The sequence below is a fragment of the Notechis scutatus genome, chromosome Z (genome assembly GCF_049901735.1).
Source record: "Notechis scutatus isolate UNSWTSFEM ecotype Mainland chromosome Z, rNotScu1.2, whole genome shotgun sequence".
Lineage (NCBI taxonomy): Eukaryota > Metazoa > Chordata > Lepidosauria > Squamata > Elapidae > Notechis > Notechis scutatus.
Genome location: NC_142025.1, coordinates 92097901 through 92119954, shown reverse-complemented (window position 1 = coordinate 92119954; position 22054 = coordinate 92097901). Strand labels below are relative to the sequence as shown.

The window sequence follows — 22054 nt, the reverse complement described above, 5'->3', positions numbered from 1 at the left end:
AACAGAAAACCAACATGAGGTATCATAAAAAATAAGATTTATTACCAGTATTTACATATACAAACAAAAAAGATCACAGTATATACTGGCCTCAAAAAGTAGCAGAAATAAGAATGTCACAGCCTTCTGGCATCAGCCCTTCTCCCTCCCACAATATTTTAAGCCCTTAATACAAGGGGTGGGGGGGGAAACAACTCTTCAAACCTAAATCTCTCATCTGTCACATTAACTAAACTTAACCAAAAAAAACCTTTCAATCTTTGCTCTGCAATAAGACTCGCAATTAGAAGAATTCATGGGTTTTGTGATTCTCCAAAGGCCAAGGTGATTCTGCCTACCAGGCAGCCCACTGTTCTTAGATCCGACAGTCTCAAAAAATTTCAGAGCAGTCTTTGGACTTCATGTGAGCCTTCTTGCTGTGGATTCTTTCAGGACAGCCTCAAAGACTCTTATTGGATCCTCATAACATTGTAGCCCATCCCTTGAACAGGTTGCATTTACTTTCATAAACTGTGATGCTACTAGGTACCAGGGAAGAGATTGAACAATAAAAAAAAACTCTTTTTCTAACAAAGGTGACAGCACCCATAGAATCTTGGAAAGAACCAGACAATAGTTCTTAAGAGAGTTAATAAGACTTTTGTATATCTGTATTGATTTGCAATAAGAATCAGGTCTAATATCCTACTATTGTTCCTAGTCAGTTAGGGTTTTGAAACAATGCATAAGTCTGGCATACATGCTGGACCAGGCTATTGGAAATTGGTAATCTTATTAGAAACATTAAATAATCAACACTGCAAATTTTCTGTAACATGGTGACAAAACAAAATCTGTATTAAAACATACATATAGAAGGGCACTGAAGAGGTAAAAAAAAATCATATGGAAAAATAAAGACACCAGCCAACAACGTTGTGACTGTTTCCAAACTAAACTACTATACTGTGACCTGAAATCCTTCTTTGATTCTGAAAAAAAAAAAAAAAAATCTGATGGCTTACTGATGAATAGCCCCATGGGAAATTTCAAATACTGTTCTTTACTTGGTTTCTTGTAGGAGTGGCTGAAGGCAAGGGGACAAGAGAAGTTGAAAGTCTGAAGTAGGTCCTGATGTATGCATTTCAAAAAGACCTACATATAAGCCTTAGCCAATGGTAATTCAGGGCCCAGGAATGGCCAATGGGTGACAGTCAATCATAAGGCAACACACGTGCAATAGTGCTTCAGCTTGCAAGGCAGGATGCCACGATTAATTTGGTGAAATTCCACTAGCTGAATCAAGTCAGCAAAACGCGTCTGGCCATCATCCATGGTATAGTAGAGGCGTCCTTCTTCTTCACACTGAAAAGCATAAAGAATTAGAAAACACTGGCATAGAAATAGAGGCAAAAGAGAACAGAAGAAGTAGAATGTGGTATCAGGCTCTATTTCAGGAATTAATCTCAGATAGAAGTGCTCTACCCCATGTTTTGTAGAAGGTAAAGTACAACAGAACAATACATGCAGAACATTTAAATATAACCCCTAGGATACTGAAGCAATATTAATTTAGGTAGGAAACCAAGAAAAAATCCTGCTTTGCATTTAGACACCAAACTAGGTTGGATGGATGAAAGCAGCTCAGCCAGTTTCATTTGTTCACTTACCGGAAGTATCAGATAGTGCTTCACTTTTTGCGTATGACTAAGGGACAAGACAAAGCCCTTGGGATTCCTCTGACTTTCACGCACCAGGAATAACCTGCAGTTGATCAGACCCCAAAGAAAGGTTAGTTTTCATCACCCAGTAATCATGGCTACTCCCCGTTCACTGTTCCAATTTATTCTACTGCAATGCTTGCAAATTATACATCTTTGAATAATTTGTCTTTTTTCATACTAACTAGACTCTTTCAGATGTCTACAGATTGCAGATCTGAAAGTTGCAAATGTCCTAACCCATATTATAGAAGGGCCATATTATAGAAAGCTGCTAGAATGAATTTATCTGCAGAGTTGGGAGATGCAACAGCCAAGTATTTGGATAGATGGTGATTCTTTTTCTTTGAAAGTCAAAGCCTAACAAAACTTCTGGTGGTTATGAAGGTGAAGAAAAGTGACTGCTAATTGTCCTTGCTTGCCTCTCCCAGATGAAGAAATACTTTGTTCTACTCTCTTACAATATTCTTATGAGGTGTACATCAATATCCCTCTCCATACTGGCCAATTTCTACAGCTCCATATCAGAATATAGTAGTAAAATTAATATTATGAACTAGAATGTTACTCAAGCAACATACCCATCCACAACTCCTTGTTGAATTATAAGTCGCTGGGTGTCTTCTCTAGAAATATGACCATGGAACCAGGGTTGCATTTTGTGGATGGCTGGAAGGAAGGAAGAAAAGAAAAAGAGAAAAAGGAAAATGAAAAAAGAAAGAAAGAAATTTATTTGAGAAGCAAAGCATTAAAAATATTCACAAAGAGCTTCAGATGTAAACATTAACTTCTACAGTGAAGAGAATTAAAGATCATGATTGAAGGATCCATTTTTCACCCTGTAAATGTTGAGCTGCTGAGAATAAATTGAAGCTGACAAACAGGGAATAATAATTAATCAATAATCTGTCAGGAATTAATATAATCAGTAAGAAATCCAATTACATTAAATTGAAGTTTAATTAATGGGAAATTCTTTCATTTCTACCTCTCTTCATTTCCATTCTTCCTTCATGTTATCTGCAATGCTGTCAACCAACATTTCACAACTTTCAGTCTTTATCTGCAAGTAAATAGATTGTAAAAACTATCTATCACACTTGTGATTTTCTTATATATGGGACTATTATGGTACGGCAGATTTCCCTATGAAGAAGTTGTACAAAATAATGTTGGATAGTATTTCTAAGACACCTTCCCATTTTGTCATAAGTTGCTGAAAGGAATATATTAATAACATAAATGTAAGTATTCTATGCTAATTTGGAATAGTAAGCTGCTTTAGCTATTTTGCTACTAGGGACAAGTAGGGAAGGACAATTAGTGTACTCTCAGAAGCACTTTATTGTTGTCCTGACTTATGATTTTATGTACCCCAGTACAATAATCAAATACTGAAACAGTTCAACTGTGCTTCAGTTAAACAATTCAGATGAATACATCTGTAATTCAACCTCATCCTGCCTACTATGTTCCAAGAGAGTGGACTGGAATTCCATTTTAAAAAAAAAGTCATGCTGATTGTATTGCGAGTTTAGATGAACACTACAGCAAATGCTGTAAGAAAAAGCATTATTTCCCCCTGATCAACCACTCGCCTTCATTCATCCCTTAATTTGCTACCAACAACATCAATCAGGTATTCGGCTAATGTTGCACATATGCAACATGGCTACATATCATATCCTTGGGGCAGGCACTCACCAGCACCGAATGGACAGCTCTGGAATGCAGTGGGAAGGCTGTATCGCTGAGATGTCTTCTTCTGCAGCATAGAAAAAAGAACACCAGAGGTTGTTCAAGTGTTTTAAATTGCCATCATATCAGACAACGATATCAGTAATTGTCCTGACTAATTGCCATATACTTTTTGACCAATTCCAGTGAGCAACTATACAAACATTTACAAAAATTGCTGTCCTAAATTTACTATATAGAGTTGGAGCTTCTTCAGAGTAAACATTGAGATTGGACTGTAAACTTCCCTGGAGATGGGTTGGTTTCATCATATTCATCTGACAAAGCTGCTGGGTTTCACAGAAGCCAGATAGTATAATAAATGACTTAATTTTTGAGTTGCCTTAAATTAATTCAGATTTACTTGTCTAATCATGTTCTTGTTTCATCAAAGCAATAAATGTGTTCAGGAATATCAGTATTGGACTTTTGTTGCTTGGCATAAAGAGAAACAGAAATAAGAAGGGAAATAATAAATAGAGGTGTTTAGGACTGGAGGTTAGCTGAGTTGTGCTGTTGTCCATGTAGGCTTTTTGGGGGGAGGGGTGTAAGTGGGGCCATTGTTTTATTTATGAGCTCTGTGAATTTCTGCTTTTCATCCTTGTACATCACTTAGACTCATCTATGTGAGATGAGCATCTATATAAATCATATAAAAACAAACAAACCAACAGGAATTTTAAACAACTAATGAACATTACTGTGTATTTGGTTCAGGCTAATAAGAATGCGAGCCTGATCGTATTTAAAATCCTTGTTAATACAAGAATTGCTTTGTTTAACTACTAGATCAAGCTCCAAGACATTCCAATGTCAGGCTTTTAGGCTTCAACTCTGCACATCCTTGCCATTTGCCCTAAACTCTTAATTCCTTTGCTGGCCTCACAAATGGATTCAGCTCTTATGAGACATTTCATTTCCTAAAGACACTTTGAATTTATTCACACACAGTTACACATACAGTACACTCACAGTTTAGCTGCACTGAAATACAGTGGGCTTTGGGCGAACGTATCATAGAAACTGTGCTATTTTCTTAACACGTTGAATAAAGTCTGAGTAAGACTTTGGTAAGTCTTAATAGATTTTAACTTTGTGGGCATGTTATAATATCACAGTAACTGGGTTTTGCTATTCCAAGTTTATGATTAAATATAATATGTGAACCCTGTTAATCTGTTGACACCATAGATTAACCCAGCTCTCTTTCTGTAACATTTCTGTATTAATGTCCCTGAAATTCCTAAGTAAGAAATAAATAGAAGATTTACCCTCCATGCCCGAGCTTCCTCCAGAGCTACAGTCAGTGCCTCATTGGGGTTTTCAATCACTCGCCCTGTACACCCCGAAAAGTCCATGGCAACGAGGGTATTATCAGACACGCTCCGCTGGTGGATTTTTAAAACAGAGTTTAGCAAATTGCTCTATTCAGTAGTACACAATCAATTCCTACAGGCAGCATGGTAAGGTGAGCCTAATTTAGTACCTTTAAAAAAAGTATTTACAAAAATCTTTAAAGAAAAGGAGGGAGATACTTAACATAGCAATTAGCAAGTTTTGGTATCACATATCAAAATTCTAAGGTTTATTTCAAGTTCTGATACTGCATACCAGTTTCTAAATTATAAGGTTTATTTAAATATACATTTAAGCTTCTTTTCTTTAAAAAAAAATAAAGAACAAAATAAATGGCTGCACACTGACAACAAATTTGATGTTTTTCATACTCGGGAACAAAAATAGTGGATTGCAATAGTGGCGAATATCTGTAGCTCGGGTGGAGGATGAGGGTGAAAGTTTGTCCTCTAGGTTGGTTTCTGAATGTTTTGTTACCAGGCTAGGTAACATTTTCAGCAGAGTTTAGGAATCACCTCCCAATGACCCTGACTTGAAGTAATCTCCTTGTCATAGTTGACCCATCACAAGACCCTTACTTGACACCTGAAGCCCTTACAAACAGAAGAACATCCCCTAAACTCCTCTGAAGATATTACTTAGCCTGGAAACAAAACGTTCGGAAACCAACCCACCAAGCTCAGAGAACGAACCTTCACCCTCATAAACTACTAGGGTATTTATACAAGTTTCCTAATGGCTACAATTTGGGAGGGAATTTAAAAAAAATTTATTCAGGTATTTTTATTTCTTCTATCTTTTAATAACTATGTAAATGAATTGTCTACTAGACTGCTTGTAAACTACCTGGAGCTATAAAGGGATAAACAATAGATAGATCTCTAAAAAAATTAAATATAAAAATGTGATAGACAAGAAGATGAATATATAGCACGATGTACATCAAAAATCAAAATCATAATATCTGAAAGAAAATGTTTTAAATCCCAAACTAAAGTTCTTATTCCAGTGTAAAATTTCCTTCCAACAGAGCCTCATATGTAAACTTTCTCAGCACAAAGACATGAATAAAATATAAAGCAGTAATTATAAAGGTTCCTCTGGGTAAATTTGGTTTTGCAATTTGTTTGGAAACTCTCTCAATTTTGTCCTTCTTTATTCTTAAAATGAATGTTATCCATTTATAGAATAGTATTTATATGTTTATGTTTTTTTTTTTTTTTAAAAAAAAACCCTAACATGTTGATTAGAGCTGAATTGTACAGGAAACTGAGCAGAAGTAATATGGTTGCAATCTGGTGAAGTAGAACCATTCTCATTTAGTGGCTATCTTGGTTAGTGACCATAGTAAAATGAAATTTATTACACTATTTATTATGACAATAATAAGAAACTAAATTTTGACCAATGCATGTGTTTATGATTAAATTTCATGTCCTGGCAATATCGCACACAGGAGTAAGAATGATAATGGCATAGAGACAACTTTATCTGAATGAGAGTGCAACAACCATTGTGCTGGTTTGCAGTGTGTTTTTATCTTGGTTCCTTTTTTACATAGTGACCATTTTGCTTAACAGGAAGTGGGTGGGTGAAATTATCTGCAGAAAATTTTCCCATTTAAAATTAACTCCAGAAAGAGTTTTATCCTCTCAGGAGATATATGCTTATAAGATGAAAGTATTTCTAAAATGTCTACACCTCCATAAGCTATCAAAATGTTCACCCAAATAATAAAAACAACTAATTTGTTATCAGATTACTTACTAGGGGCACAGTGCCAAACCAAGCTGGTTCCTTTTGGCGTGTCTGACATTGCTGATAGTTTCTGTAGAGCTGTATGCCGTACTGAGGAAAGATTAATAGTTGTTAATATAGAGAGAGCAACTCCAGCCCATGTAACAGCTTTCTATGCCTGAAAGTGGCAAGTTTGACAATATGTACAGTACTACCATAGTAAACTATCTTTTCTCTATAAAGCATAGTATTGAGACCATGCAAATTATTAAAAGCTCCCAAATGCAGTTGGAGATCAGCAATATAGCAATACAGCAGACAAGATTTGAAGGATGGTGTGGTCAGAGCTGAAAATCTCATGTCAAGCTAAATGTTACTGAAATGCAATCTTTTGAAAAAGGAAAAATTCAATTTTTGAGGCCAGGTTGCAATAAGGAGGAAGAGGGTGTTCTCTTTCCTTCCTATTTGGAGGAAGATGGTTTCCTATTTACATTGAAAGAAATTTCCTATTATTTCCAGTGCCAAACTGAATGGCTCTCACCTTAAAGAGACGAAAGGCAGCCATCCAGCATGTGCGACTTTGTTCATCTTCACAGCAAAATAGCTTCAGTCCTTTGACTCCACTGCGTGCCTTATGTGGCTTTAAGAGAAAGGGAAAACTGATTAAGAATGCCCACAACATGACAACTCTGGCAAGACTTTCCTCTTCCACATCTGAAAATTTTTTACATGAGCTTGGTCTCAATTATCATTAAGCCTCCTGCTTTAGAGGTATCTTGACTCGGGAATCATCATCCTAAATCAAGATTCTTCCCATATGGAATAAAACATTTAAGAAAATTGAGTAATGTATCAAAATCAGGATCTCAAATGCCCAAAATACATATCCATATGCTCTTGCTTTACTTTTTCTGAGTTTGTTTATTTTCATCAACCTTTAAATAATGGTAGTTCTATTCTTTTCATATTGGGCTTGTCAGGAAAATTAAGTTATTCCCAGTTCAAACTTCAGAGTGGATGCTTATTGCAACTCTTCCTGAGTTTGGGCCCAGGATTAAAATACAAAAAAATTAAAAACCAATTGAAAAGATAAAATAGATATGCAAACTGTGTAAAAAGGTTTAAAAGCAAGCCTTTAGATACTAAAAACAGAATGAAACATTAAAACAAAATTATTATTATTATTTTAAAAAAAATTCCTGCCCCTCTAGGCTCAATAATAGTACATTAATAAAATATAGTTACTTGGATATTGAGAGTTAAATTAGGTAAAGATAAAAGTTCCCCTCACACATACATGCTAGTCATTTCTGGCTCTAGGGGGCGGTGCTCATCTCCATTACAAAGCTGAAGAGCCAGAGCTATCCGAAAATGTCTCCATGGTTATGTATTGGCATGACTAAATGCAAAAGGCACACGGAACGCTGTTACCTTCCCACCAAAGTGGTCCCTATTTTTCTACTTGCATTTTTACATGTTTTCAAACTGCTAGGTTAGCAGAAGCTGGGACAATTAATGGCAGATCACTAGGGATTTGAACCGCCGAACTGCCGACCTTTCTGATCGACAACCTCAGCATCTTAGCCACTGAGCTACCACGTTCCAAGAATTAAATTAAGAACCCTCAAAATATTTTTTTAAAAATTATAAACCACAACTTCTAAGAGAATCAAAGGTTAAAGTTAGGGTCATAGATTGATCTACCAATTGAAGAACAATACTCATTGTATATTTTACCTGAACCTGAATATTTAATTCTATGGGTATTTTAAATGAACCTGATAATTTAAAATTAAAGTTAAAGGGAAATTAAAGAGATTAAAGGTGGAATGAACCCAAGATTAATTCTCACTTGTCTTACCTTGATACAAAAGCCATACTCGGTGGGCGTGTGATATTGTTTTTTGCCTTGGCTTATATAATAAATGACTGATTCATTTATGTCAACACAATATTGTAAATGCCGGGGGTCCTAGCATAAGGGAGGCAAGAAAATATAATATATATAGATATATATTAACAAATGAGATTTTACTTCATACCAGTTGAATCTGGGGTTTTAGATATATTCTGTATATTCTACCTATGCACGATTAGATATGGCCAAGAACTGAATTTAATATCTGATGCAAAACTCAGTATCCTACTAAATTAAAAGATTTTTTCTTTGTCCAGAAAAAAGTAGCTTTCATAACTACTAAAAAAATAAAAAAATTATGGACCAGGAGGACTATATTTTGTGCAGTTCCCATCTGAGTTCCCTAAATAAAAGAAGAAAATGTGCACATGTCCATAACACATACAAGTTTTTAATTTCTGAACAGACACAGCACGGCAGTCAAGAAACGTTCACCAGTTCCTTTGAATTCACCAGTTGATTTTAGAGATGTGGGAACAATAATATCAATTACTTCAAACAGGGTTATAAGGATTACTGAGAAGCTGAAGAGAAATGTATTATTATCAAAGATGAAAGTTATTATCGATGTTATTTTATTTGGGCTTAAACATATTTTATATCCAGTGAATTCTAGAAATCCATAATATTTGGGAAGCATAAATTTTACTTCCTTTAGTCTCTGATTTGTATGACAGTTTCCACTTGGATATACCAAGTCCCAGATCACCAGATTCTGCTGTCAAACTTCACACAAACATCATTATTATAAATGTTGCTGTTGATTAATCTTGACTGCTGTTTTTCTTTCTGGGAAAACTGTTGCAAGACACACTCAGAACTGTTATCCATAGCGAAAAAAACCAAGGGATTCTTCCATTATATCTTGCACTCACAAACTTACTTTTGACATGCCTTTTGTTGAGTAATAGAGCCCAGAACGCCGCAGAGAAAAGTAAAATCTTTTCCAGGCTTTGCGCCCAACTTCCTTCAGATGCAAGAATCCTTGAATTTCAGGACAGCTTCCTGAATTTAGAACATTCTGGGAGAAAAATGGAATTAAAGATTCAGGCTGCATTACAAATTTACTGGTAGTTTTCCTTGATAATGGCTTGAATTGCTTCTTTTTGAATGGGGGGAATTATGGGAGGAGGGAAAATTATGGAAGTTCTGTGTTGCATGATATAAATTTATAGCATGCAAACCTGGGAATATGAAATTTTCATATTTCTAAAGTACTTGTTGACATCCTGCTGTTTGCTGAGCTTAGTTTTCTTCTTGTAAATGTTTCATAGCCAAACTAGGTAATATCATTGGTACTCTTGACACAGAGAGTGTAGTTGTTGTATTTTCTCCTTAAAACTCCTTAAAAGATGTTTTGGTTGTCAAAAAAACCTACAGTGGTAACTTGGTATTCAATGCTAATTCATTCTGGGCAGAGCAACAACTACTAAAAATGATGAGTACCAAGCAAACCATGTGATTTACCACATGACCTTTTATTTCAACAGGAAGGAGTAGCAAGTTATGAGGCAGCCAACATCAGCAAGTTCTACTGTGTGTCAAATACTGGGAGAAAAATGAGCCCCATGGCAAGATTTTCTCTTCAAAACGCGCTGAGTACCAAATTCAACAAGTTTTGAAGCAGTTGAATACCAAGGTATGAATGTTATTTCACCAGGGATAGAGCAAAAAAAAAGAAAAAAAAAGATGTATTATATATTTTGAAAATCCAGGTGTACACAACCTGTATTCTCATGTGATCTGTTATTCATTCTGTGCCCCCCATCCCAAGCATCCCAAGTCATGTTATCATCACAACTTGCTTGTAATAATGCAGGTTTGGGATAATATGGTTGGTTAGATCTATTCTGCCTCATTTAAAAACAAAACACAGAACTATCATATCTGAACTATGAAAATTTACTTGACTATCTGATGGCAGGAAATCCGCCAATATTTAGCGGTCATATGGATTTTTATGGACCACATATAGCAGCCCTAGGTTTTTCCAGAGATTGGTAATGGATGCAGAGGGGGAATTACAGGGCAAAATGTATGTCTGAAGCCTCCTTTCACCTTTTAAACTCTCTCCAAACTTCCAGAAATCATTACCACATCCCAGAGACCAACAGGTATACTTAATTTTTAAACAAGTACCTTCCAGCAACAAAAAGCAGAAAATCCAGCCATAAAAAGTTGACATAGTTTAAATTCAAGTGACATTTTAAAAATGAAAAATATAGGAAACAAATATATTTACACAGTATTAAGTAATTTCTGGAAAACTCTTGTCCTTTATGAATCTGTCTACTGTTTTTAAAGCCATCCAAAATTAAGGCAATTAACCTAATTGCATACTGTATGGAGAAATATATTCCTTCTCTGGCTAGAATTGGTTGCCAATGAATAAATAACTTTTACAATAAAAGTTTTGAACATTTTATTCATATTGTGCAAAATTTTACAGATATAGTATATTCCTTCCTTTCGTAATGGGTAAATAACTAAGGTGATATAACTTATAGTGCAAATTTCTGGCTGTTTCCTGTCCAATATAAAGTGCCAGTAACTAGTTTCTGTATCAAAGCATCCAAGAGCTCTGTTTTCTCCTTTTGAATGATAGGGGAACTGAAAAAACTGAATGAGTAAAGCAGGAATGACCCAAGTTCCCTTTTTGCACATCCTGGATTGCAAATATTTTTTTCTTGTAAATGTGTGACTGTGCTGTCCAGCCAGTGTATGGGAATTGGATTAGTTAGGTAGCAATTGTGAGCTGTCCCCTTAAGGGAATGTATCATGGTAAAATTAGTTAAGGTATCCTGGGAAATGTAGTCCATGTCACGTGACCACATCTGTAATCCTGATTGGTCACAAAATTGACCCTCCATGGGTTAGAGGAGTTTTCCTCACTCTTGGCTGAATTCACTGACTCGTGGTAACTATTCTACTTCTATCGCTACGAGATGAGGGGAAAAAGGATAGGAGAGAACCATCTTTTTACCTACAAGGCAGATATGCAAAGGATTGGTCATTAAAGAAGAACTTCATCACAAATGTGAGTTATGAGGATACCTAATGAACCAATAAAAGTACTTTGTTTTGGATGTTTTGTTGAGTTTATCTATCTGCATCTGTACAGAAGACAAACCTACCACTGTACAGAATACAGAACAGTGACAAACTGTCAAAACTGACATTTGGTAGCATGATTTTTGAAGAGGGGGAAATGTTGCCGAAATGTCGAATGTCAAAATGTCTGTTTTACATAACCAAAGACCCCAGAGCAAAAATAGTCAACCAAAGACGAGCACATCTCTCCTCAGTGATTATCACCAAATCACAATCACACATCCTGTGATTTATATTTTAACAAGCCTTTGGGATTTGAAGAGTCTTTGTCTCATCCCCAGAGTGAATATTTGTAGAATTTCTTTTTAATATTGTTTTAATCTTATTACTGATCTATATAATCTTACTACTAGATCTATAAGCTATTCAGAGTCACTTATGATTGTGCAGCATTAAGCCTAATAAATATAAATATGTGCATGCACACATAAACAGAAGCTTCTGAAGATATATGCACAAAAATACATGAATGCATAGACACACACACACACTATGTATAAGTGTAATCCCTAGCACAAAAATGATTACTTGTTTCTTAGGTAAAGGAAAAAGAAAATTACCTGTATGAGTTCTAGGTGGGACATGCCTTTATTAGCTGCATCCTGACATCTGGAAACCATAACTTCAGGAAATATTGATTGCTATGGGCAAGAAAGGAAAGCAGAACAATGTCATGAATTTGGGCTGTCATATACTGTATCATGGTGTTCTTAAACATACTGTTTTAATACCAAAGGGAAAAAGTGGTCTGAGTGCTATAATGTGGATTTATTTTTAGATTTTTTTAAATTTTATTGCGCTTATATTTGTATTGTAAACCCCTACTAAAATTGTAAAAATTTGGCTTTCAAGTTTCCACAAAAGTTATTTTATGTTTACTCTTTTTGGGGGAGTTGGGTATTTTTGGATTAATATTGATTCCTGTTCACTACCTGGACCAGTCCCTGCAATTTTCTTGCCATTTTTTTCAGAAGTGATTTACCATTGCCTTCGTCCTTTGTATGACTGGTCCAATGTCACCCAGCTGGCTTTGTACCTAAAGAGACTATAACTTGCAGTCTCCTGGTTTTTATCCTGGTGCCTTAACCAATACATCAATCAAACTGTCTCTCTATAATTATTCCAATACCTAATATAATTATTCCAATACCTAATATAAAAGGGATCATTATTAAATTAGATTGCCATCTTAGCCAGTTAATGATTTTCTGAGGCATATATTTAATCATAAAGTATAAAAGCTAGACAACAACAGTTTCTGTAGAAAGAATATTTTCAAAATCATGCTTCTCAAATTTTCTTCAATCATGGACAATCATACTTTTTAAAGTATGAGCACTGCCCAATGAAACAAACAAGTCCTTCACAGCAGTTTGTACTTTAATAACACAGAAGCTCACTTTGGGGGAGGAGGTAAATAAATTTGCTATAATATAGTACACATGTTGCTTGTATTATTATCACTTCTTTGCTTCAATGAACCAGTTTTCTGTTTCTATACTGATCTATTCTCCACTGAGCCAAAGGGAGAATCCAGGATGGGTAGTCTCTAGTCTCCTAGCTCTGCAGACCAAGTTGAAAAACTGAAGACACACTCCCTGGTAACGGTCCCCAGTTCTTCACTCAGTCTCAGCGTGTTCAGACTACCCTTTAAGGGCTCTGAATAGTTAGGATTGTAGAAGAATATTCACCCCCTGCTTAGATCAGGTTTGACAGCTAGCCGGCTTGCCGGTTTAGCACTTTCATTTTTTCGCGCCTTTTTTCCGGTTCGTCTTTTTTTGCTTGTTAATTTAATTTTTGACTTTTCTTGCTGGTGGACTGGTTTTTGTTTTGTTTTCTGTCAAAATTTGAGTGGAGGTGACCCTGAGAGCCCGTGTGGCCCGGGCTGGAGTGGGAGTCAGTGTCTTATTTAACTCGCCTCCTCCCGATCCACTTTCCCTTGCCTGGGACGAGCCGCAGCTGGCACTAAGCGCTTCTGTCCCTTTTTGGTGGCAGCGGCCATTTATTTAGTTTAGGGACAATCTTGCAGTTCATCTCCAGGATTGTCCCTTGGGGGGGTTCTGGCCATTGGGATTAAATCCTGACCCCCCCATCCAGTCCCCAGAGCACCGTGGCAGCTGCGAGACACTTGAGTCTGCCTGATAATTGCGGTGCAGCCAGCGCCAGCCCGTCAGGGCTTGCTGCAATTCAAAGAGGCAGCCGTTTTTTCAACTTTTTTTCCTTGACTCGGCTTTTGAATTGCGGAGCTTGGCTGAGCTCACCACTTTGGGTCGCACTAGCCTCCTGAAGTGGTGGACAGCTACTGTAGCTGTAGCTGACAGCTTAGGCGGAATATTTTTTATTTTATTTTATTTTTACTTCTTTCTCCCTTTCTCTACCCCTGTCAAGTGACAGTTATTTTTGGCGGGCTCAAAGATAGCCACCAAGGGAGCTGATCAAGAATTGTCAGTTCCTCAGCAGGGTAGAGAGGAGGCTGTAAAGGGATCCCCCAAGCCCAGGTCTGCTGGTCTGGAGGCAGCAGCTAGGATTAGAGCCAGGGCTCTAGCCCCTAAGGGATCCTCTAGGGCTGAGGATAGACAGGCCAGGCGTAGACAAAAAGCCATAGACAAACAGTTTGACAGGGCAGTGAGAGATTCCAGGATGGCTGAATACAGAGCAACCCCTCAAACTTTACCTCCTCAAGATAACAGGCAGCCAGACCAACTGGTAGATAGGCAGTATATGACGGCCTGGTCTTCTGGGGGCTCAATTACCCACGATTTGCAGGGTAACCTCCAAATCAGGGCTGAGACCTCTCACAATTTTTCTGAGCCACCACAGGGGATCTTGATGGTGCCACCTGCAGACCAAGTCTCCAGTGGAGCCAGATCTGTGCCTGCAGCCACCTTTACACCTTCAGCAGCTGGCTTACGACCGGAGGAGACCCAGATGCAAGAAATGCCATCCTTCATGAGAGCCTGGATCTCCCAGACAATAAGACAGGAATTGCAGGCAGAGGTCAACCAGCTGCGCCAGCTGTCTTATTTGGAACCTAGCAGAGGAGTCCTGCAGGGGCAGGGGCAGGCTTCTGCTGAATAGCCGGTCCACTTCAGAGAGTGCTCGGCCTCCGCTTCAGAAAGCAGCCAAATTTATGGCTCCGAAAGGGACCTCCTTCCAGAAAGGGATTTTTCGGATGTGGAGTCGGAGGTAGCAGGTCCCCCCCCCTCCTTGAAGGGCCTTTTCCAGCTGGCTCTTTTCAAGACTCTGCTGGTTACGGCCAAGAGCATGGCTCATCTCAAAAAGGACACGGTCACCCAGGACCTTCCCACTGAGGGAGAAAGATCAGGAGGATTTCCTGTTCACTGAGAAAGCATCTGTGGTGGATGCTGTACCTGTGCCCCAGATGTTTCTGAACCTGGTCAAAAAGCAGTGGGAGTCCCCTGGGATGTACACTCGCCCCAGTGGTAGCCCTAGCTTCCTCATCTGTCATTCCACCTGATGTGGAGGATGTTCTAAAGACAGAGGACCAGAAGGAGGAGATGGTGCTCCGGAGAGCTCATCATGCCATCTCCTGGGCCATCAGAGCATTGACAACCACATCTTTTTTTTTACTCGGGCCTCTTTGCAGTGGCTGAGGCAGCTACAGGACATAATCCCACCTGAGGATCTCAGGGTGCATCAGGACCTGAATAAGATTATAGCTGCAGCTCAATTAACTGCTGATGCCACCCTCACGTCAGCCAAATTTTCTTCCAGAGCCATGGCCTCTTCCATAACAGCACGCAGGCTTCTCTGGCTAAGAAATTGGCAGATGGAAGTCAGAACCAAATGGAAGCTGGTGTCGGCTCCCTTTAAGGGAGAGAGGCTTTTTGGGGAAGCCCTGGATCCCTTTTTGACAGAAACCAGGGACAAGCAAAAGATCCTGCCCTCCCAGGAGAGGCACTTAGATTACAGGTCTCATCCCTACTACAGGAAGCCCTCCTTTAAACGGGGGAAGCTGGGGCAGGCTTTCCCCGTCAAAGTAGGCCCTTTTTCCAGAGATCCTCTTCTCAGGCCGATAGACAGGCCTTTGCCGCCAGAGGGCATCAGAGGCAAGAGGGCAGAAGGTCCTTTAGGGGTTCCAACAGACCATTCAGGCGCAACAAGTGATGCCCGAGCCTCATCCCCCATAGGGGGCCATCTGGGACTGTTCTGGCAGAGGTGGGAACAGACCACAATGGACGTTTGGATCCTGTCAACCTTACGGTCAGGTCTCTCTCTAGAGTTTCTCTCCCCCCCCCCCCAAGAGCCTTTGTGTGCTGCCCCATGTCCAGGGACCTCTCAATGAGGGATCTCATGGAATCAGCGATCCACCATCTGCTGAACATTCGGGCCATCCAGCCGGTTCCAGTGAACCAGGAGAGACAGGGTTTCTATTCAATGTTGTTTGTGATTCCAAAGGCCTCGGAGGGTGACGAGCAATCCTCAACCTGAAAGGGCTCAACAGACATCTAATCTACCGAAGGTTCAAGATGCACTCCCTCCACTCCATTCTAGAGGGACTGCAGGAGGGAGATTTTTTGGCCTCGGTAGACTTGATGGAGGCCTATCTCCATGTGCCCATACACCCCAACCACCGTCAGTTCCTGAGGTTTTGCTATGGTGGCCACCATTTTCAATACAGGGCTCTTCCGTTCGGCCCGTCATCAGCCCTTCAGACTTTTACCAAGCTCTTGGCAGTGGTAGCGGCACACCTCAGAACCTTACCCATAAGGATCCAATGCTATTTGGACAACATCCTGATAGCATCCTCTTCCAGACCCCAGGCAGAGGAGGATCTGATGTCGACAAATCAGGATTCTTTGAGAGCATGGGTTCTCGATAAACCTGGACAAATGCCACCTAGTACCATCTACTCGGATCTTGCATTTGGGGGCCATTATAGACACCTTGGCTGGACAGGTTTTTCTCTCACAGGAGCGTTGAGACAGTATCAGGGAAGTCACGTCGCTGATCCTGTCTTCCAGAGAGGCACCTATCATCTTGCTGTCTCAACTTCTTGGCAAGATGATATAGTGTATCGGGATTGTCCCATGGGCCCGCTTCCATGCCCGAACACTTCAGTGGTTCTTGCTCCCTTACCAGAGGGCGAGCAGGGGCAACTCTCCAAGGAGGTTCACGTCCCCTTGCCAGTTCTTCGTTCCCTCCATTGGTGGCAGTCCCGAGCCCTAGTTCAGGGATGCTTGTACAGGGAACCCCAGAGGATTACCATTACCACCAACGCCAGTCTCTATGGTTGGGGGACCCACTTGGGAGTCCAGGTCACCCAGGGGAGGTGGTCACGAGAGGAGCTCACCCACAACATAAATTGGCTAGAGCTCAGGGCTGCCCACTTAGCGCTCAAGGATCTAAGGCAAGAGGTGGTGGGGAGACATGTGCTTCTCCTCATGGACAATGTGGCTACCAAGGCCCACATAAACTGGCAGGGGGGCACACGCTCCAGATCTCTAATGCTGGAAGCAACTCAATTGTGCAGGTGGGCGGAGAGAAACCTGTTGTCCCTATGAGCAGAACATATCTCGGGAGTATCCAACGTGCAAGCAGACTGGTTGAGCAGGGCCACAGTCAACCAGTCAGAATGGCGACTGAATCCCAGTCTATTCCAGGAGATGACGGAACGCTTCAGCTGCCCGATTCTGGATCTCTTTGCATCACCAGAGAACACGCACCTCCCGAGGTTCTTTGCTCGATTCCCTGCCTGAGGAGCAGAAAGGGTCAACGCTCTCTGGTGCAGGTGGCCCAGGGACTATTGTATGCCTTCCACCCCTTCCCCTGATTCCAGGGGCAATCAGGAAAGTACTGATAGAAAGGGCGGAAGTTCTGTTGGTAGCCCCTTACTGGCCCAGGCGTCCTTGGTTCGCCGACCTGATGGCCTGTCAGTCACCAGACCCTGGAGAATTCCTCTGCACAAGATCTCCTTCAGCCAGGGCCCGATTGAGCACGCAGATCCAGCCTGGTTTCGGTTGACCTTCTGGCGCTTGAGCGGGGGAATCCTGAAATGGGAGAAGTTTTCCACAAAGGTCATTCAGACCATCCAGGCAGCCAGAAGACCTTCCATGACCAGGATAGCAACTGCAGAAGATTTTCTGCAGTTGGTGCGCTTGTCACCAATTGGAACCCACTGGGGTTTCTGTTGCAAAGGTATTAGAGTTCCTGCAGGACGGGTTGGATAAAGGTCTCGCCCCCAATTCCTTGAAGAGACAGGTGGCTGCCTTGGCCTCAGTGATTTCAGTCAAGGGCTCTATTTCTCTGGCCCAACACCCTAGGGTCTTCCTTAGGGGAGCCATGAATCTGAGGCCACCGCTACCCCACCTGGGATTTGCCTAAGGTCCTGCAGGCACTAACTTCTCCCCCATTTGAACCTTTACGTGAAGTCTGCCTTCGCCTTCTCACGTGCAAAGTGTCATTCTTGGTAGCCATTACCTCGGCCAGGCATATTTCGGAGTTGGCCGCCTTATCCATCAGGCAGGATCTGTGTGTATTCCATGCAGACAGGGTGGTTCTGCGGTTGGACCCTACCTTCCTGCCCAAGGTGAACTCCTTATTCCATCGTTCACAGGAGTTGATTTTGCCTAATTTCTGCCCTGAGCCTACCCATGCACTAGAGAAAAAATGGCACACCTTGGACGTTAGGAGGGCCCTCCGTATTTACATTAAAGGAACTTCTTCTTTTAGGAGGACGGAAGTCTTGTTTCCTTTCAGCTGTCAACTTTAGGTCTCAGGGTGACACCTTCCACAGTAGGTCGCTGGCTCAGAGCCTGCATTGCAAGGGCCTATGAGTTACAGAGCCTTCCTGTGCCCAGGAGGATCACAGCACTCAACCAGAAGTGCAGCAACCACCGTAGCCTGGGCAACGCAGGCATCGATTCTGGACATTTGTAGAGCTGCGACCTGGTCATCAGTGACTCCATTCATAAGGCATTACAAAATTGACTCCTTTGCCTCAGCGGAGGCGTCCTTTGGAAGACGAGTCCTGCAGGGTGTGCATGTAGAAGTGGGGACCTCGAGCTCCCACCTGTAGGACAGCCATCAGCCAGCTTTGGTATGTCCCATCCTGGGTTCTCCCTTCGGCTCAGTGGAGAAGGGGCATTGGTCCTACCTGAACGCTTCTTCTCAGGGAGCTGAAGGGAGAATCCAGTCCCACCCTGTATTCTGTCTGGTCAGAATAGGGAGGAAATGTCCCTTTTTTTGCAGTATCAATAAACTATCTGTTTGAAGACAAGGAGCAGCTGAATTTGCTTCAACATCGTTCAGAACTGGGGACCGTTACCAGGGGGTGTGTCCTCAGTTTTTCAACTCGGTCTGCAGAGCTAGGAGACTAGAGACTACCCATCCTGGATTCTCCCTTCGGCTGCCCGAGAAGAAGCATTCAGGTAGGACCAACGCCCCTTTTCTCCAACTAACGGTGTTACAAGGCAAGCAGTTATGGATGACTGGTGATCTATCGACCACATTGTGGGAATCATTATTTTGGGGGGTTAACATTAGAGATGTGAAATACAGAATTTTTACAATAGCATCAGGGAACACTATTTCATTCCTGAAATTTGGTATTGTTTAAAAATGAAATAACTGCAAATCACAGGATTAAAATGACGTTTGTTGCTACTTTTAAAGTTGTTCCAACTTACTGGTGAGCTCTTGAACAGCTCATATTTAGCATAATTCTTCCGGAAGACAAATCGACTATCACCTCCCACAGGCCATGTGGCCTGAACCTCTACCACAGACTCATGGTCTTCTAAGATCCGTTCTAGAGAAAACAATGGGAGAATGAAACACACTATGTTAACATCATATCTACATTCAGCGGGTCTTTTAAAATGCTAGATGCATACAGACAAGCAACTGGAAAAATCTGTTAGCCATCATGTTCAATTATCTGATCCCACTTTGTAACCTAATTTTCCCCAGTCTCTGAACATTTTAGATTCAGGTAGGGGAATTACATAGGAGTTTTGATTTCTTTTACATAAAAAATAGATAAATTCTACTCCTTTATATTCTAATTATTTATATTCTAGGAATTATTTTATATGGTGAAGCATTCTTTTACATGGGACCAACCTATGTGAGAACTAGGCCCCCAAAATGGGGAACACTTGAGCGTCTTTGCTTCTCATTGCAAAAAGTTCGTTTTTATTTGTAAAAACGTTTCTGGATATATTTAGTTTAGTCATTGCACCACAAAATCAAACACCATCTTCAGTGCACATCATGACCATGACCATGAAAATAAACACAGATACACATCCTTCACACTCCACACATTGAACCGAAAACCCCCATCACTGCACCAACACTGCACTATACAGCAGAATTCAAAAGAGATATTGCCCTGGGATAGAAGCTGTTTTTCAGCCTATTTGTGCTTGTTTATATTATTCTGTACCGTCTGCCAGATGGTAATAGTCCAAAAAAAGGGTGTCCAGGATGAGATGGATCTTTGAGAATGTTTTGAACTTTCTTAAGGCAGTGGGAGCTATAAAGCTCTTCCAAAGAGGGGAGAAGGCAACCAATGACGTTCTGGACAATGACGTTAACCCTCTGGAGTGCTTTCCTATCTGCCACTGTGCAATTGGCAAACCATACACAGGTGCAGTCAGTTAAGATATTGTCTATGGTAGAACGCAGCAGTTTTTCATTCAGATGTTGTTTTCTGAGAAGTCTCAGGTAGTATAATCTCTGCTGGGTCCTTCTGACCAGTGCTTCAATGGGAGCACCCCAGGTCAGGTCCTCTTTTATGGTAACACCCAGAAACTTAAAAACTGGCCACTTGCTTCACTCGGTCTCCATTGATAAGCAAGGGCTGGATGTCTGATCAGTTCCTTCTATAGTCCACTATAAGCTCCTTGGTCTTACTAGTGTTGAGGACCAGGTTATTGTCTCCACACCACAAAAGCAACCGGTCCACCTCATCTCGGTAGGCAGACTCATCCCCCCCAGAGATAAGTCCCACCAATGTTGTATCATCTGCAAATTTACTAATAGTATTACTAGTGTGAGTGGGAATGCAGTCACGCATGTAAAGAATATAGAGTAAAGTATAACGTATAAAGAGTACAGAGCAACACGCAACCCTGTGGTGTACCAGTGTTAAGAATAAGGGCTGAAGAGGTATGATTACCTAATCTGACCCTCTATGAGCGGCCAGACAGGAAATCCATAATCCAAAGGCAGACTGAATTAGAAAGCCCAAGGTCTAGAAGTTCAGACACTAGTCTATGTGGAAGAATTGTGTGAAATGCAGAACTAAAATCTACAAAAAGCATCCTCACAGAGCCCCTGTTCTAGATGAGTCAGAGCAGCGTGAAGAGTGATGGCTATATCTGACCGAAGGTGTGTTTGTGGGTATGAATGCATGCACATGTATACTCGCGGTCTGGACTTTCTTTCTTTTCCTCCTCACCTAGAGATAAGTGATGATAGACCTCTACCAAAGACCAGCAGTCATCATGCAAAGAATGAGTTTTCTGCACCAGCATCTCACAAACATGACGGGCCGTGGTCCCTGCTGTGATTTCCAAAGAGCAGCAGGTATGATCTTCACTGTAAACTTTTACTACCTGTGAGAATAGAAAAGAGTCCGAGAATAAGCTCCAGCACTTACTAGGACTGGCCTGTTCAACCTGTGAGCAAAGATATAAGAACAAATTTAAGAATTCTTATGCAAATACACATACAATTCGTGTACTCCAATTTCCTGGTTTTTCTTCTCCAAGTTTTTCTTTTTGAAATAAATTTCTAAACAATAACAATATACAGTAACTTGTACTTCATTCTTTGAAAATGGTACTGCAGCAAAATATTATACCCACAAACAAAGAAAAACTCTGAAATACATGTAAAGAAAGTTAATGAAGAGGACAGAATTTGTAAAAATGGCTAAACTGACTTGCTTGATTAGGGAAAAGATAACAAATATATTTATCAGTGACTGGAAATCCTTCATGGATTTTTGTCTGAAAATGGAAAAAAAGAACTTGTAATTTATGGGTTTCACAATTAGAAAGGATAGGATATGGAAAGAGGGGAGCCATGATACAGCTGTAGAGAGAAAGAATAAAATATAAATGCAATGTATAACTGCTGTAAAGAAAATTGGAAGTTGCTACAAGATGGCTACTGATTGGCTACTGATGGATATAAGATGTTTAAACAATGTCAAATGACCAGCTCTGATCTTACGTGTTTATGAATGAGTCAGTTCTGAAACATCTTTGCTACACTTCAGTTATTCCACAAGAGGGAGTAAATCATAAATTCAAGTAACAGAATTCAGTTAAATATATTATGCTTAAAAATAATTGAAGATCTATTGATCAGTTTATTAAATGACATTATCCAAAACAATTTCTCATAATTATTGATAGTCCTGTATTCTAATTCCTGATAATGAAGATGAAATGTATTATAAATATACTTAGATTTTCTATTTATTGCTATTTTAAATAAGCACAATATTCAAAAGAAACTC

The 22054-nt window shown here is 40.3% G+C and overlaps 1 protein-coding gene across 3 annotated transcripts in view; it reads right to left on the bottom strand.

Moving 5' to 3' along the window:
- Positions 1-20: 20 nt before the first annotated feature.
- GRB7 (growth factor receptor bound protein 7) overlaps positions 21-22054 on the bottom strand; it is a 74505-nt gene continuing 52471 nt past the window's right edge. For all 3 annotated transcript variants that reach the window (XM_026679712.2, XM_087945732.1, XM_026679710.2), the window contains 12 exons: positions 20987-21143; positions 19209-19330; positions 12120-12200; positions 9332-9469; positions 8392-8502; positions 7072-7170; positions 6561-6641; positions 4709-4825; positions 3405-3465; positions 2282-2369; positions 1650-1743; positions 21-1344 (listed from right to left, as the gene is read on the bottom strand). In XM_026679712.2, the coding sequence (XP_026535497.1) occupies positions 1198-1344; positions 1650-1743; positions 2282-2369; positions 3405-3465; positions 4709-4825; positions 6561-6641; positions 7072-7170; positions 8392-8502; positions 9332-9469; positions 12120-12200; positions 19209-19330; positions 20987-21143 (1296 nt within the window). In that variant the 3' untranslated portion in view covers positions 21-1197. The remainder of the gene's footprint in view (positions 1345-1649; positions 1744-2281; positions 2370-3404; positions 3466-4708; positions 4826-6560; positions 6642-7071; positions 7171-8391; positions 8503-9331; positions 9470-12119; positions 12201-19208; positions 19331-20986; positions 21144-22054) is intronic.